Here is an 18,486-nt window from a genome sequence, read left to right as displayed (position 1 = left end):
TCTACTGAATTACAAACATCGTTTTGCTGTTGTTCCGTAGGGGAGCATTTGTTTCACATAAGAAGAACCTGAGTCATAGAATTATTCTGAGGCCTGGGGGCATGTCATTGGAGTTAGGGACCTGGCCTCACCCAGCCCTGGGTTTATTATTTAGGACGGGTGGAGGGGTGAAGACAGACGTCCCTCTGAGCCCGGCAGATGTAGAGGCTTTGCTGCATGCAGTCACCAGCCGACAGCAGCGTAATACCAGCCCTGGTCTCGGCTTATCTCCAAGAGCACACACAAACATGAGTGACACTGGTGCAGCTAAGGCACTGCGTCCCGCCCAGGGCTACTGTCATATCCTACTCATCTGGTAATCCAGCAATGCAGCATGGGGGCCTGTCTCCTTATTAAGCTCATCAAGGGCAAAGTCAAAAGGTGGCTCGGGAGCTTTGCATATGGTTAAGTTCAAGTTATTTTAAGATGGATGACAGGATATGATACAGCGCATGATGATTTCATGTTTTGGCCTGTTCCCAGAGATAGATATCCGTGCTGTGATGTTGGAGGAACCCTGATACACCCTGTCAGTCAGGGCATGTCAGTTCACCCAACCAGGAGCTTGTGATGTCCCAGCTTTTGACTTCCAAACCTCTGCCTCATTTTTAATCGGATGTTTTCTTTTTCTCCTGTAGTTTGACTTTGTCAAGCTCCTGGACGGGAAGCAGCTGATCAGACAGGAGGTTCTGACGGTGGCGGAGGATTCCAACGCCTCTCCCAGGAACCTGATCCTGGCCTCCCTCCAGGAAATGGGCTTCATAGAGTACATGGACGCTGGAACCTGGTACCTGGCTTTCTACAACGATGGAAAGAAAATGGAACAAGTGCTTGTTCTCAGCACTGCCATCGGTAATTGGCTCCTCTTGGTGTAAAAAGTAGAATAGGTGCTCCATAGTGTCAGTTACTAATGAAAATTGATGCACCATGCAATCATATTTGTGAGCAGTAATGAAGTCTTATAAGAAAAATACAGTACATGTGACATTATTTCCAGGATGTAGTCTGTGGTTACAAAAGCACTCAAAAAGCAAAGCAATTATAACATTTATACAATAGCTGCAAATAGACAAAAAAACATGTTTTGTTAAGTTTTTTCTCTGCACCAAAAGAATTGTGTGAAACAGGCTGCCATTTTAACATCAAAACGGTTGAGTTCTGTTGCTCGTTGCAAGGTGCTGCAAAGTCTGTCATCCCTAATTGACTGACCTTTTGTCACCCATCTGTAAGCCTCTGCTGAGAGATGAGCCAATGTATTTCTTCTAATGCTCTCTCTTTCCAGCCTCTCCTGGAAATGCTTTTGCTCTGTCTTTTAAAACGAATTGTTGTCTGAAAGGCAGTGCAAGAATGGTTCTGCAGTGTAGTTCTGTACATGTCAGTTTCCTTTATCTTCATGCTCATATATCTGTTACCTTATTGTAACCAATGCAACATGTTAGATTATTATATGTCTCAATGGATGCACAAAGTAAAAGTGTTCATTATACCCTGAGTTTGGCACCATTTTTCTCCTAGGTGTTTCTGTCTAGCCCATGGACGGTTGTGTTTTTTACCACTTTCTCTGTCTGTAGAAACCATGGACGGCTGCTCCACCAACTGTAAGGGGAACGGGGAATGTGTAGCAGGTCACTGCCACTGCTTCAGCGGTTTCCTGGGACCAGACTGCTCAAAAGGTATATTAAGTTAGGCACCTCTGAGATATGTGGGATCTTCCAATGAATTCATACAAATTTAAATTACATTTTTGTGCATAATGAAAGCTCACATAATATTGGGTTGAAATTGAGTTTTTGGTCAGATAGACCATCATATATTTTTTTATTCTGTAAATCTACCAGTATCAAATTATTCTGCAGAGTAAAGTCTAAATAGTCAAATAACAATGGCTACTTTTTGATTAAACCTGGTGCTTCGTAATGGATACGACCAATATTATCAATGCCAAAAGTCACTCTGAATGGGAGTATTTTGATTGTCTTTGAGGACTATTTACAATCTTTGCATTAAATGAGGATAGCAAGCGGCAGTGGGGCTTTCAGATCCACTTTGTGGTCAGTGAGGTCTCTCTCTGCCCAGGCCAAACCGCTCTGGACGAATGCCTTAATCTGTCTCTGCCTAGATCTGAGGTCAGGGAGCCACTGTAGCGAGCATAATGTGTCTATTACTGTTCCCAGTGTGGAACTGGGACATATTATGAGACTAATGGACAGGCCAGGGTCTGAAAGGCAGCTTCCACACTGCAACTGTCCATAAACAGACTGACAGACTGGAGGGATGAGAGATCCTGGCAGAAGAGAGAAGGGGATAATGGGAGAATGGAGCAATGTTCTTTCACGTAGCTCTGCAGGTTTCAAAGACATTCTGGAAAACGGTTCACTATGACTGAGTGCATATACTTGTAGACTAGGAATATAGCATGGGAATGCAGCATATTAGTGATGTGAGTAGTGTTTAGGCTACACACCAAAGGGTTAAAACTTCTTAGGGATAGCACCTTTAAAAAAAAAAATTACATACCCAAATGACATACCCAAATCTAACTGCCTGTAGCTCAGGACCTGAAGCAAGGATATGGATATTCTTGGTACCATTTGAAAGGAAATACTTTGAAGTTTGTGGAAATGTGAATTGAATGTAGGAGAATATAACACAATAGATCTGGTAGAAGAAAATACAACGAAAAAAACAACCGGACGTTTTCTACCACCAGCTTTGAAATGCAAGAGAAAGGTCGTAGTTATAGCCAACACTAATTCCGATAGTGTCCCCAAGATGGCAGCAGGGTATGTGCAAAGTTTCTGATGGATAACTTGAAAAATGAGTGAACAACAAGACTTTTAGTGTCAAGTCCCCATGTACATTTGGGCAAATCGTGAATGAGACATTCGCATTCATATTCCATTTATCTGCAAGACTATCGTCAAATCTGTATACTTAGACTTTGATTTAGCTTTCCAAGTATTAGTAGTCATATTATAAGTTCAACAACCAGTTTTCATAACTTCATAACTCTGAATATTCTTATACGTTGTGTCCAAAAGGAAAAGGCATGCTGTCGCAAAAGGTTAGCGCCTACATTTTGCAACCGAGATGGGGTTTCCGGATACTCCCGTAAAGTCCAGCTCATTGGCTATCAAGCTAGCTTTGTTTGACCCCGATTGGTGCTTATTTGACAAAGATACAGTTCTTCAAGTGATGGCCGCCCGCATCATCGGTGTGCCATGAAGGCGTCGCTCTCTGACCAAGTATGGTGTCCTATAGGATATACTACACCCCTAATTAAATAGTTAAGTCTTGTTACCTTCTAGGATCTCTGAGGAATACATACGAATGTGATTTGACTCGTTCAAACAACGTTTAGGGTGAGATTTTCACAGATTCCTTTCTTTGCAAATTGAACGAGTGGAAATACAAAATTGATCGTGCGTGCTATATGGACCTTTTTAGGATATGAAAAAAAAATTTTTTTATAAGCAAACGACACTTCATGTTATCTCTGGGACCCTTTGGATGATAAATCAGAGCAAGATTTCAGAATGTAAGTACACATTTCACCTTCAGAGGGGAATTTATCAAACCTATCGCGTTGAAGAAAGTGTTTTGTTGTTAGGAGCTCTCATTAAACAATAGCATAGCATTTTATCGCAGTAAAAGCTACTGTAAATTGGACAGTGCAGTTATATTAACAAGAATTTAAGTTTTCAGCCGATATAAGACACTTCTATGTACCGACATTTGTTGTTACTCTAAAATCTGCGATCTTGATATAAAGCGCTGCATGATTTACAACAGTCCCGTTGACGGAACGCCGATCCTTTTGGCATGTGAACAAAGATCTCTATTGAATCTATACAGCACTGTACATTCTGCTCTGATGTTTACCATGAGTCTCCATGATGCAGCCTCTGAGACTCTGAGGATCCGTTCTTCCTCATTTTGTAAATATCCATTTTCATGGTAAGGCGCTGAGTTCCCACATGGAAAAATACTATAGTATACTATGGTATAAATACTACATTATTCACTGTAGTGTTTTTGCAGACTTCACAATAGTATTCATTGTAGTGTTTTTGTGGACTTAAATCCTACAGTACTACAGTGAATTCTGGAATATTTACTGTAGTATACTGTGGTATTTACAGTTAACAATAGTATAAATTCTGTAGTAAAATAAAATCTATACTATAGCAATTAAGTGTTTTTACAAATTGTAGTATACTGTAGTATTTACTGTAGTGGTTTTGCAGACTGTAATATACTGTGGTATTTTGTCAAACATTACTGTAGAATTTATTATAGTGTTTTTGTTGTATTATCTTTAACATGGAAGTGGAGGCTTTCTTCTTGAGGAAACCTACTGGAGAAATAATAAAAGAGCACATTTTCCATAACCTGTAGGTAGATAGAACTGGGTTCTGAACAGATAGTTCAGAGATTCTGCTCTTTTCTATAACCCGAAGCGAACACAATATATGGTCTATACTTAGCATGTAGATTTCTCACTTATGGGTGGCACAAATTAGGATATGGGGAGGGGAATGGGCAGGGTAAATGCAAATTAAATATTGTAGTATATACTATAGTGTTTTTGCGGACATTACTGTAGTGTTTACTGAAGTGTTTTTTGGTGGGATAATACTGTAGTATTTACTATAGTATTCTACAGTATATTACTGTACAACATTGTATAGTAAGTACTGCACATGATCGAGGGATCCTACATTATGTAGTATAGTATTCTACAGAATAATACAGTATACTACAGAATTCTATAGTAAGTACTGTAGTATTGTATAGTAAACTGTATTATGTTTTCATGTGGTTGGTGTACAGAGGGGCCTTGGGGAATAGAGGGGGGTGTTGGAGGGGGATACCGGTGCTGCAGCACCATGCCGCAGCTACTGGAGTTTAACTCAGGTGCCACTTAAGAAAAATTGAAATGCTTGAAAGATTAGGTGGATTTCACAGGAAGAGGGTTTGAGTAGGGGTGCGTGGCCTGCGCCCAGCGGAGGGGAGAGTACTTAAAGCACTACCATCAGGGGAGAGGATTAAGTGACTTCAGCTGCATGCTTATTAGGGAGATATTGGTGATGGGTGAAACCTGGTTAAAACTGGTATATGGCTCATGGGGAGATCGCCACTGGGGTCTCAGGGTGAGAGCTGAGTAGTACCTTCTAGGGCTGGAATGACACAAACAGCTTCACAATTCACATCTTGGATAACAACCAGTTTTTAGTTAAGGTTTTGAATGATAACAAACCAAAGTATTTTCTTTCCACCACAGTATTTCTAAAGGGCTGCTGTACTGTCTTTTTTCTTCCAGACTCCTGTCCTGTCCTGTGCAGTGGCAATGGAGATTATGAGAAAGGTTACTGCCAGTGTCACCCGGGCTGGAAGGGCCCAGAGTGTGACATCCAGGAGGACCAGTGCATCGATCCCACCTGCTCCAATCACGGCACATGTGTCAACGGCATCTGCATGTGCAGCCCTGCCTATAAGGGCAACAACTGTGAACAAGGCAAGGGTCCTATTCTAATAATAATCATTATCACTATTTACACAGGAATAGGGATAGACATAGGATACAGCTGCATTTAGCCTAGCCAAGGGGGTTTGGTTTGGTGCATCCCTTATCCAAGAGTGCAACAACAGAAGCATGCCACATCAGTTTAAAAGCTACTCGATGTTAGTTCAGGGCTCTTAGCCACTAACCAAACCAGTATTCTATTTGTTGTTGGGTTTTGCACGCAGACACACACCAAACTGTCTGATAGATTGTCTGATTACTATTTAACCACAGCAACAATACATCCAGTATCCTCCTCTCACATCATTTTAATTATGGGGAGAGTTTTTGTGTGCAAAACAGATTGATCCAATAGATTATCCTCTACACACACACACACACACACACACACACCCACAGCCGCTCCCTGCTTTTCACGCACGTCATGAGGAATGCTTATACATGAAGCAGCCAAATCAATTGATTGTCCTAAGGTAGTTGTACCCAGTGGTAATTATTGGCTTTGTCTGAGATATCCGTGCTAGAGAATAACCTTGAGTCAATGAGCCTGTGACTAGGATCTAGCCTGCAAGCATTGTGGTAATTACTGTGGTTAACACTGCATAGATTTTTCTTTTTTCCTTTTTGTAGTGTGCATTAGTTGGGGGGGTGGGGTTGTTCGGAAGTGTATCACGACTAAATGTGATCAATTAGCTCCAGACATGGATTGAAGCTGTTTGTTGTTCATTCTTTATGAGAATCATGTGTGAAAGCTGCAGAGGTTTCAATGTTATTTTTTGTCGATGGACATGTTTTGCTCACGGTGCGATGGGTTCTCAGTAATAAACCATTCACTGCTTGGACACGCTGTTCTCGCAAGGTTGCAGTGACACTGTTAGAATACACACCACAGAAGTACACAGACAATGTGTTAAATCAGCTAGATGTGATGGGGTGTTTTGTGTCAGTACCTACCCATAGAGGAAAGGTGTGACGGAGATGTTTTGTGTCAGTAACTACCCATAGAGGGAAGGTATGACGGGGATGTTTTGTGTCAGTACCTACCCATAGAGGAAAGGTATGACGGAGATGTTTTGTGTCAGTAACTACCCATAGAGGGAAGGTATGACGGGGATGTTTTGTGTCAGTACCTACCCATAGAGGAAAGGTATGACGGAGATGTTTTGTGTCAGTAACTACCCATAGAGGGAAGGTATGACGGGGATGTTTTGTGTCATGACATACCTGTAGAGGAAAGGTATGACGGGGATGTTTTGTGTCAGTAACTACCCATAGAGGGAAGGTATGACGGAGATGTTTTGTGTCAGTACCTTCCTACACATAGAGGGAAGGTATGACGGGGATGTTTTGTGTCATGACATACCTGTAGAGGAAAGGTATGACGGGGATGTTTTGTGTCAGTACCTACCCATAGAGGAAAGGTGTGATTGGGATGTTTTGTGTCAGAACCTACCTGTAGAGGAAAGGTGTGATGGGGATGTTCTGTGTCAGTACCTAGACAAACAAAATGTGTGATGGGTCTGCACTGAAAAAGATGTCGCAGTACACAGACAATGTGTTAAATCAGCTAGAAGTGATGGGGTGTTTTGTGTCAGTACCTACCCATAGAGGAAAGGTGTGACGGAGATGATTTCTGTCAGTACCTACCCATAGAGGAAAGGTGGGACTAGGATGTTTTGTGTCAGTACCTACCCATAGAGGAAAGGTATGACGGGGATGTTTTGTGTCAGTAACTACCCATAGAGGAAACGTATGACGGGGATGTTTTGTGTCAGCACCTACCCATAGAGGAAAGGTGTGACTGGGATGTTTTGTGTCAGTACCTACTCATAGAGGAAACGTATGACGGGGATGTTTTGTGTCAGCACCTACCCATAGAGGAAAGGTGTGACGGAGATGATTTCTGTCAGTACCTACCCATAGAGGAAAGGTGGGACTAGGATGTTTTGTGTCAGTACCTACCCATAGAGGAAAGGTGTGACTGGGATGTTTTGTGTCAGTACCTACCTGTAGAGGAAAGGTGTGACGGAGATGATTTGTGTCAGAACCTACCTGTAGAGGAAAGGTGTGATGGGGATGTTCTGTGTCAGCACCTACCCATAGAGGAAAGGTGTGACTGGGATGTTTTGTGTCAGTACCTACCCATAGAGGAAAGGTGTGACGGGATGTTTTGTGTCAGTAACTACCCATAGAGGGAAGGTATGACGGGGATGTTTTGTATCAGTACCTACCCATAGAGGAAAGGTATGAATGTGATGTTTTGTGTCTCAGTAACTACCCATAGAGGGAAGGTATGACGGAGATGTTTTGTGTCAGTACCTACCCATAGAGGAAACGTATGACGGGGATGTTTTGTGTCAGTAACTACCCATAGAGGAAAGGTGTGACGGGGATATTTTGTTTAACTACTACCTTACCTACCCATCGAGGAAAGGTATGATGGAGATGTTTTGTGTCATAACCTACCCATTGAGGAAAGGTGTGATGGAGATGATTTGTGTCCCTGCCTACCCATAGAGGAAAGGTGTGACGGGTATGTTTTGTGTCAGAACCTACCCGTGGGGGAAAGGTGTGATGGAGATGATTTGTGTCAGGACCTACCCATAGAGGAAGGTGTGATGGGGATGCTTTGTGTTAGTACCTACCCAACCTACCCATATAGGAAAGGTGGGATGGAGATATTTTGAGTCAGGACCTACCCTACCTAACCATAGAGGAAAGGTGTGACAGGAATGTTTTGTTTCAGAACCTACCCATAGAGGAAAGGTGTGACGGGGATGTTTTGTGTCCCCAACTACCCATAAAGGGAAGGTGTGAGGGGTTTTTGTGTCACAACCTACTCATAGAGGAAATGTGTGACAGGGATGTGTTGTGTCAGTCCCTACCAATAGAGGAAGGTGTGACTGGAATGTTTTGTGTCTGTACCTACCCTACCTACCCTTGGAGGAAAGGTGTGATGGGGATGTTTTGTGTTAGTAACTACCCATACAGGAAAGGTGTGATGGGGATGTTTTGTGTTAGTAACTACCCATAGAGGAAAGGTGTGACGGGATGTTTTGTGTTAGTAACTACCCATAGAGGAAAGGTGTGACGGGATGTTTTGTGTTAGTAACTACCCATAGAGGAAAGGTGTGACGGGATGTTTTGTTTCAGAATGTCCCCATAGAGGATTGGCGTGATTGGGATGCTTTGTGTTAGAACCTACCCAATCTACCCATAGAGGAAAGGTGTGATGGGGATATTTTTTGTCATGACCTACCCTACCTACCCATAGAGGAAAGGTGTGATGGGGATATTTTTTGTCATGACCTACCCTACCTACCCATAGAGGAAAGGTGTGACTGGGATGTTTTGTGTCAGCACCTACCCAATAGAGGAAAGGTGTGATGGAGATTTTTTGAATCATGACCTACCCTACCTACCCATAGAGGAAAGGTGTGACGGAGATGATTTCTGTCAAAACCTACCCATAGAGGAAAGGTGTGACTGGGATGTTTTGTGTCAGTACCTACACATAGAGGAAAGGTGTGAGGGGTTTTGTGTCTCAACCTACCCATGGAGGAAAGGTGTGACAGGGAAGTTTTGTGTCAGTACCTACCAATAAAGGAAAGGTGTGATGGGTATGCTTTGTGTCAGTACCTTCCTACCCATAGAGGAAAGGTGTGATGGGGATGTTTTGTGTCAGAACCTACCCATAGAGGAAAGGTGTGACAGGGATGTTTTGTGTCAGTACCTACTCATAGAGGAAAGGTGTGATGGGGATGTTTTGTGTCAGTACCTACCCATAGAGGAAAGGTGTGATGGGGATGTTTTGTGTCCCTACCTACCCGTAAAGGAAAGGTGTGACAGGGATGTTTTGTGTCAGAACCTACCTGTAGAGGAAAGGTGTGATGGGGATGTTTTGTGTCACCAACTACCCATAGAGGAAGGTGTGACGGGGATACTTTGTGTTAGAACCTACCCAATCTACCCATAGAGGAAAGGTGTGACGGAGATGTTTTCTGTCAGTACCTACCCATAGAGGAAAGGTGTGATGGGGATGTTTTGTGTCAGAACCTACCCTTGGAGGAAAGGTGAGACGGGATGTTTTGTGTCACTACTACCTTACCTGCCCATAGAGGAAAGGTGTGACAGTGATGTTTTGTTTTGAGAACCTACCCATAGAGGAATGGTGTGATAGGGTGTTTTGTGTCAGTACCTACTCATAGAGGAAAGGCTTGACTGGGATGTTTTTTGTCAGAACCTACCCATACAGGAAAGGTGTGACAGGGATGTTTTGTGTCAGAACCTACCCATAGAGGAAAGGTGTGAGGGGGATGTTTTGTGTCACTACTACCTTACCTGCCCATAGAGGAAAGGCTTGACTGGGATGTTTTTTGTCAGCACCTACCCATAGAGGAAAGGTGTGACTGGGATGTTTTGTGTCAGCACCTACCCACGGAGGAAAGGTTTGACGGGGATGTTTTGTGTCAGCACCTACCCATAGAGTAAAGTTGTGATGGGGATCTTTGTGTAAGCACCAACCCATAGAGGAAAGGTGTGACAGGGATGTTTTTCTTCCGTCCTGCCCGTAGAGGAAAGGTGTGACTGGGATGTTTTGTTTTGAGAACCTCGCCATAGAGGAAAGCTGTGACTGGGATGTTTTTTGTCAGCACCTACCCATACAGGAAAGGTGTGACTGGGATGTTTTGTTTCAGAACCTATCCTTAGAGGAAAGGTGTAAGAGGGATGTATTGTTTCAGTGTCTACTCATAGAGGAACGATGTGACTGTGATGTTTTGTGTCAGGACCTACCCGTAGAGGAAAGGTGTAACTGGGATGCTTTGTGTCATCACCTTCCCATGGAGGAAAGGTGTGACTGGGAAATTTTGTGTCAGTACCTACCAATGAGGAAAGGCGTGATGGGGATGTTTTGTGTCCCCATCTACCCATATAAGGGAAGGTGTGAGGGGTTTTGTGTCTCAACCTACCCATGGAGGAAAGGTGTGATGGGTATGCTTTGTGTCAGTACCTTCCTACCCATATAGGAAATGTGAGATGGGGATGTTTTGTGTCAGAACCTACCCATAGAGGAAAGGTGTGATTGGGATGTTTTGTGTCCCTACCTACCCGTAAAGGAAAGGTGTGACAGGGATGTTTTGTGTCAGAACCTACCTGTAGAGGAAAGGTGTGATGGGGATGTTTTGTGTCAGTACCTACCCTTGGAAGAAAGGTGTGACGGGATGTTTTGTGTCAGGACCTACCAATGAGGAAAGGCGTGATGGGGATGTTTTGTGTCCCCATCTACCCATATAGGGAAGGTGTGAGGGGTTTTGTGTCTCCACCTACCCTTGGAGGAAAGGTGTGACGGGATGTATTGTGTCAGGACCTACCCATATAGGAAAGGTGTGAGGGGGATGTTTTGTGTCACTACTACCTTACCTGCCCATAGAGGAAAGGTGTGACAGTGATGTTTTGTTTTGAGAACCTACCCATAGATTAAAGGTGTGACTGGGATGTTTTGTGTCAGTACCTACTCATAGAGGAAAGGCTTGACTGGGATGTTTTTTGTCAGAACTTATCCATACAGGAAAGGTGTGACAGGGATGTTTTGTGTAAGCACCTACCCATAGAGGAAATGTGTGACGGGGATGTTTTTTGTTCCGTCCTGCCCATAGAGGAACGGTGTGATGGGGATGCTTTGAGTCATGACCTACCCTACCTACCCATAGAGGAAAGGTGTGACGGAGATGATTTCTGTCAATACCTACCCATAGAGGAAAGGTGGGACTAGGATGTTTTGTGTCAGTACCTACCCATAGAGGAAACGTATGACGGGGATGTTTTGTGTCAGCACCTACCCATAGAGGAAAGGTGTGACTGGGATGTTTTGTGTCAGTACCTACCCATAGAGGAAAGGTGTGATGGGTATGCTTTGTGTCAGTACCTTCCTACACATAGAGGAAAGGTGTGAAGGGGATGTTTTGTGTCCCTACCTAGCCATAGAGGAAAGGTGTGACTGGGATGTTTTGTGTCAGAACCTACCTGTAGAGGAAAGGTGTGATTGGGATGTTTTGTGTTCCTACCTAGCCATAGAGGAAAGGTGTGATGGGGATTTTTTGAGTCATGACCTACCCTACCTACCCATAGAGGAAAGGTGTGACGGAGATGTTTTGTGTCAGTACCTACCCATAGAGGAAAGGTGTGATGGGGATGTTTTGTGTCAGTACCTACCCATGGAGGAAAGGTGTGACAGGATGTTTTGTGTCATGACCTACCCTACCTACCCATAGAGGAAAGGTGTGACAGTGATGTTTTGTTTTGAGAACCTACCCATAGAGGAAAGGTGTGACTGGGATGTTTTGTGTCATGACCTACCCTACCTACCCATAGAGGAAAGGTGTGACAGTGATGTTTTGTTTTGAGAACCTACCCATAGAGGAAAGGTGTGACTGCGATATTTTGTGTCAGTACCTTCCCATAGAGGAATGGTGTGATGGGGTGTTTTGTGTCAGTACCTACTCATAGAGGAATGGTGTGACTGGGATGTTTTGTGTCAGCACCTTCCCATAGAGGAAAGGTTTGATCGGGGATTTTTTGTGTCAGCACCTACCTGTAGAGGAAAGGTGTGATTGGGATGTTTTGTGTCACCAACTACCCATAGAGGAAAGGTGTGATGGGGATGCTTTGTGTTAGAACCTACCCAGTCTACCCATAGAGGAAAGGTGTGATGGAAATGTTTTGTGTTCCTACCTAGCCATAGAGGAAAGCTGTGACTGGGATCTTTTGTGTAAGCACCTAGCCATAGAGGAAAGGTGTGACAGGGATGTTTTTTTCGTTCCGTCCTGCCCATAGAGGAAAGGTGTGACAGGGATGTTTTGTTTTGAGAACCTCGCTATAGAGGAAGGTGTGACTGGGATGTTTTTTGTCAGCACCTACCCTTAGATGGAAAGGTGTGAGAGGAATGTTTTGTTTCAGAGTCTACTCATAGAGGAAAGGTGTAACTGGGATGTTTTGTGTCATCACCTTCCCATGGAGGAAAGGTGTGACAGGGATGTTTTGTGTCAGTACCTACCAATGAGGAAAGGTGTGATGGGGATGTTTTGTGTCAGTACCTTCCTACCCATAGAGGAAAGGTGTGATGGGGATGTTTTGTGTCAGTAACTACCAATAGAGGAAAGGTGTGACTGGGATGTTTTGTGTCATAACCTGCCCATAGAGGAAGGTGTGATGGGGATGGTTTGTGTTAAATACCTACCCAACTTACCCATAGAGGAAAGGTAGGATGGAGATGTTTTATGATTCTACATAGCCATAGAGGAAAGGTGTGATGGGGATTTTTTGAGTGATGGCCTATCCTACCTACCCATAGAGGAAAGGTGTGACAGGATGTTTTGTGTCAGGACCTACCCATAGAGGAAAGGTGTGAGGGGGATGTTTTGTGTCACTACTACCTTACCTGCCCATAGAGGAAAGGTGTGACAGTGATTTTTTTATTTTGAGAACCTACCCATAGAGGAAAGGTGTGACAGGGATGTTTTGTTTTGAGAACCTACCCATAGAGTAAAGGTGTGACTGGGATGTTTTATGTCAGTACCTTCCCATAGGGGAAAGGTGTGATGGGGATGTTTTGTGTTAGAACCTACCCAATCTACCCATAGAGGAAAGGTGTGATGGAGATGTTTTGAGTCATGACCTACCCTACCTACCCATAGAGGAAAGGTGTGACTGGGATGTTTTGTGTCAGCATCTACCATAGAGGATAGGTTTGACGGGGATGTTTTGTGTCAGAACCTACCCATAGAGGAAAGGTGTGATGGGGAGTTTATGAGTCATGACCTACCCTACCTACCCATAGAGGAAAGGTGTGACTGGGATGTTTTGTGTCAGCATCTACCCATAGAGGATAGGTTTGACGGGGATGTTTTGTGTCAGAACCTACCCATAGTGGAAAGGTGTGACGTGGATGTTTTGTGTCAGGACCTACCCGTAGAGGAAAGGTGTGACTGAGATGTTTTTTGTTCCGTCCTGCCCATAGAGGAATGGTGTGATGGGGATGTTTTGTGTTAGTTACTACCCATAGAGGAAAGGTGTGATGGGGATGTTTTGTGTCCCCACCTACCAGTAATGTGAAGGTGTGAGTTTTTTGTGTGTCACATCCTACCTATAGAGGAAAGGTGTGACCGAGATGTTTTGTGTCAGTACCTTCCAATATGGGAAAGGTGTGACGGGAATGTTTTGTGTCCCTGCCCATAGAGGAAAAGTGAGATGGGGATGTTTTGTTTCACGACCTACCCTATTTACCCATAGAGGAAATGTTTGACTGGGATGTTTTTTGTCAAACCTACCCATAGAGGAAAGGTGTGACGGAGATGTTTTCAGTCAGTACCTACCCATAGAGGAACGATGTGAGGGGGATGTTTTGAGTCATGACCTACCCTACCTAGCCATAGAGGAAAGGTGTGATGGGGATTTTTTGAGTCATGACCTACCCTACCTACCCATAGAGGAAAGGTGTGATGGGGATGTTTTGTGTCAGTACCTACCCATGGAGGAAAGGTGTGACGGGATGTTTTGTGTCAGTACCTACCCATGGAGGAAAGGTGTGACGGAGATGATTTCAGTCAGTACCTACCCATAGAGGAAAGGTGTGATGGGGATGTTTTGTGTCAGTACCTACCCATGGAGGAAAGGTGTGATGGGGATGTTTTGTGTCAGTACCTACCCATGGAGGAAAGGTGTGACGGGATGTTTTGTGTCAGTACCTACCTTACCTACCCATAGAGGAAAGGTGTTACAGCTATGTTTTGTTTCAGAACCTACCCATACAGGAAGGGTGTGACTGGGATGTTTTGTTTTGAGATCCTACCTATAGAGGAAAGGTGGGACAGGGATGTTTTGTTTTGAGAAACTACCCATAGAGGAAAGGTGTGACTGGGATGTTTTTTGTCAGCACCTACCCATACAGGAAAGGTGTAACTGAGATGTTTTGTGTCAGCACCTACCCATAGAGGAAAGGTTTGACGGGGATGTTGTTTGTCAACCCTACCCATAGAGTAAGGCGTGACTGGGATGTTTTTTGTCAGGGCCTACCCATAGAGGAAATGTGTGATGGGGATGTTTTGTTTCAGAGCCTACCCATTGAGGAAAGGTGTGATGGAGATGTTTTGTGTCAGTACCTACCCTACCAACCCACAGAGTAAAAAGGTGTGATGTTTTTTTTTTGTGTCACCACCTACCCATTGAGGAAAGGTGTGACTGTGATGTTTTATGTCAAAACCTACCTGTTGAGGAAAGGTGTCACTGGGATGTTTTGTGTCAGTACCTAACTACCCATAGAGGAAATGTGTGACGGGGATGCTTTATGTTAGAACCTACCCAATAGAGGAAAGGTGTGGTGGAGATGTTTTGTGTTTCTACCTACCCATAGAGGAAAGGTGTGACGGAGATGTTTTGTGTTCCTACCTACCCATAGAGGAAAGTTTTGATGGGGATGTTTTGTGTCAGGACCTACCCGTAGAGGAAAGGTGTAACTGGGATGTTTTGTGTCATCACCTTCCCATGGAGGAAAGGTGTGACTGGGATGTTTTGTGTCAGTATCTACCAATGAGGAAAGGTGTGATTGGGGTGTTTTGTGTCCCCACCTACCCATATAGGGAAGGTGTGAGGGGTTTTGTGTCACAACCTACCCATGGAGGAAAGGTGTGACAGGGAAGTTTTGTGTCAGTACCTACCAATAAAGGAAAGGTGTGATGGGTATGTTTTGTGTCAGTACCTTTCTACCCATAGAGGAAAGGTGTGATTGGTATGTTTTGTGTCCCTACCTACCCGTAAAGGAAAGGTGTGACAGGGATTTTCTGTGTCAGGACCTACCCTTAGGAGAAGGTGTGACGGGGATGCTTTGTGTCAGTACCTACCCATAGAGGAAAGGTGTGATGGGGATGTTTTGTGTCAGTACCTACCAATAGAGGAAAGGTGTGACAGGGATGTTTTATGTCAGAACCTACCTGTAGAGGAAAGGTGTGATGGGGATGTTTTGTGTCAGTACCTACCCGTGGAGGAAAGGTGTGACGGGATGTTTTGTGTCAGGACCTACCCATAGAGGAAAGGTGTGAGGGTGATGTTTTGTGTCAGAACCTACCTTACCTACCCATAGAGGAAAGGTGTGACAGGGATGTTTTGTTTTGAGAACCTACCCATAGAGGAAAGGTGTGAGGGTGATGTTTTGTGTCAGACCCTACCCTACCTACCCATAGAGGAAAGGTGTGACAGGGATGTTTTGTTTTGAGAATCTACCTGTAGAGGAAAGTTATGACAGGGATGTTTTGTTTTGAGAACCTGCCTGTAGAGGAAAGTGTGACTGGGATGTTTTGTGTCAGTATCTACCAATAAAGGAAAGGTGTGATTGGTATGCTTTGTGTCAGTACCTTCCTACCCATAGAGGAAAGGTGTGAAGGGGATGTTTTGTGTCAGAACCTACCCATAGAGGAAAGGTGTGACAGGGATGTTTTGTGTCAGTACCTACCTGTAGAGGAAAGGTTTGATGGGGATGTTTTGTGTCATCAACTACCCATAGAGGAAAGGTGTGATGGGGATGTTTTGTGTCAGTACCTACTCATAGAAGAAAGGAAATCCAGAAGAAAAAATGATTCAAACAATATTCAGATGTTCAGTGAGGGATGTGAAATATTTACTTTTTCTCTCTCGCTATTCTCTCCTGCTCTCTTTTTCACACTCCCTCCATCCACCCCCCCTCTCTCTCACCTCCCTTTTTATGCATGGCCAGTGGACTGCCTGGACCCTCAGTGTTCTGGCCATGGTGTTTGTGTGAAGGGGGAGTGCCTGTGTTCACCAGGGTGGGGAGGCCCAGACTGTGAGAGTCCCCTGCCAGCGTGCCAGGAGCAGTGTTCAGGCCATGGGAACTACCTGCCAGATTCTGGCACCTGTACCTGTGATTCCAGCTGGACAGGCTCCGACTGCTCCACCGGTGAGTACAAGAACCACTATGTACACTACCGTTTAAAAGTTTATGGTCACTTAGAAATGTCCTTGTTTTTGAAAGAAAAGCTCATTTTTTTGTCCATTAAAATAACATCAAATTGATCAGAAATACAGTGTAAACATTGTTTATGTTGTAAAAGACTATTGTAGCTGGAAACGGCAGATTTTTTATGGAATATCTACATAGGCGTACTGAGGCCCATTATCAGCAACCATCATTCCTGTGTTCCAATGGCACTTTGTCTTAGCTAATCCAAGTTTATCATTTTAAAAGGCGAATTGATCATTATAAAACCCTTTTGCAATTATGTTAGCACAGCTATAAACTGTTGTCCTGATTATAGAGGCAATAAAACTGGCCTTCTTCAGACTAGTTGAGTATCTGGAGCATCAGCATTTGTGGGTTCGATTACAGGCTCAAAATGGCCAGAAACAAATAACTTTCTTCTGAAACTCATCAGTCTAGTCTTGTTCTGAGAAATGAAGGCTATTCCATACGAGACATTGCCAAGAAACTGAAGATCTCGTACAACGCTGTTTACTACTCCCTTCACAGAACAGCGCAAACTGGCTCTAACCAGAATAGAAAAAGGAGACAACAACTGAGCAAGAGGACAGGAGTGATGAAACACAGGAGTGAAGGTTGTTGATAATGGGCCTCTGTATGCCTATGTAGATATTCCATTAAAAATCATTAGTTTCCAGCTACAATAGTAATTTACAACATTAACAATGTCTACACTGTATTTCTGATCAATTTGATGTTATTTTAATGGACAAACAATGTGCTTTTCTTTCAAAAACAAGAACATTTCTAAGTGAGCCCAAACTTATGAACAGTAGTGTACACACAACTTACGTACATGCAGAGCCATATATAGGGATGAATATATAGAAATGTCTCTATCGATATACTGTGTGGTTATTCCTAAATACAGATACACACACTTGAATACAGTGCTTTCAGACTCTTACCGCACATAAACAATTCACATCCTTAGAAGGGGCTGTAGTGACTTGTGAACGGAGTTGGAAAGTCCATTCCCAGACTCTTAGAGGGGAGCCTTTGGAGATGAATCACATCCTTAACCTCCCATAAAAGGTTTAAATGTAGTCAAGCCGCTACTGTTGGTTTCTGTCTGGCTGTGATTTAGAGTACGTTTTCTGTACATGACGCTAACTTTTGGTCTTACCTTTGACTGAGTAACACAGACCCTGGCCAATGTGTTTTTCTGCTTGTAATCTGCCAGCTCCTAGCAGAAGCAGAACTTCACACACCCAGCAGTCTATCAGACAACTTTGCAATCATTTCTCTGACATGCTGTGTGTAAATTGGACTACGCACCATGGCTGCCATCTAAGCCACTTCTTGTTTCTTTATCAATACTTGCATATCTTTTGGTGGGAGTCATGAAATTGATGCATTCTAATGCTAGTTTATAAATTCTTCCTTTTATAATATGCCTCCTCCAGGGAACAATAATGCCATGGTTAGGATTCATCCCGAGATATGCTCATTTGTACAATTTGAATCTGTTATTTTTAGCATACTGTTGGTGTTATCTGTTCATCAGCTTTTCGTATTTGAATTTAGGTCACCTTTCTGGCTGTTTATACAGAACAAATTAAAGTTATCTTCACTGCACTCACTTGTTAGTACACTGCGACACTTGAAAAAGTAGAAAATGCCTATGCATTTAATTTCAGTCTGTCTCTTGTTGAATTCGTGGCAAACAGCTGTCTCTTACTGAAATGTTTCATTCATTTGTTTGAGTCAGAGGACATTGATAATGAGGGTTGCCACCAATGACTATGGTTCTTACTGATAACAAACAGCGTTGACACAGTGGTTGTAGGAACATCTCAGAGAAGCTGTGTGAGCCTCGAAGAAAATCACATGATTTCACATGTTTTTGGAATACCTCACGTGATCACATGTT

At 43.5% G+C, this 18,486-nt stretch overlaps 1 protein-coding gene and 1 non-coding gene across 5 annotated transcripts in view; one reads left to right on the top strand and one right to left on the bottom strand.

Moving 5' to 3' along the window:
* tenm1 (teneurin transmembrane protein 1) overlaps positions 1-18,486 on the top strand; it is a 232,381-nt gene that overhangs the window by 126,811 nt on the left and 87,084 nt on the right. For all 4 annotated transcript variants that reach the window (XM_014137549.2, XM_045692309.1, XM_014137548.2 and 1 more), the window contains exons 8-11: positions 678-891; positions 1,611-1,712; positions 5,363-5,557; positions 16,332-16,532. In XM_014137549.2, the coding sequence (XP_013993024.1) occupies positions 678-891; positions 1,611-1,712; positions 5,363-5,557; positions 16,332-16,532 (712 nt within the window). The remainder of the gene's footprint in view (positions 1-677; positions 892-1,610; positions 1,713-5,362; positions 5,558-16,331; positions 16,533-18,486) is intronic.
* On the bottom strand, positions 4,371-4,423 carry LOC123726256 (U7 small nuclear RNA). Its single transcript, XR_006758647.1, has one exon. It is a non-coding gene; the product is annotated as a U7 small nuclear RNA (small nuclear RNA).

This window comes from Salmo salar, chromosome ssa13, assembly GCF_905237065.1.
Source record: "Salmo salar chromosome ssa13, Ssal_v3.1, whole genome shotgun sequence".
Classification (NCBI taxonomy): Eukaryota; Metazoa; Chordata; class Actinopteri; order Salmoniformes; family Salmonidae; genus Salmo; species Salmo salar.
Note: the sequence above shows the minus strand (reverse complement) of the source record. Positions and strands in the feature narration are given on the sequence as shown.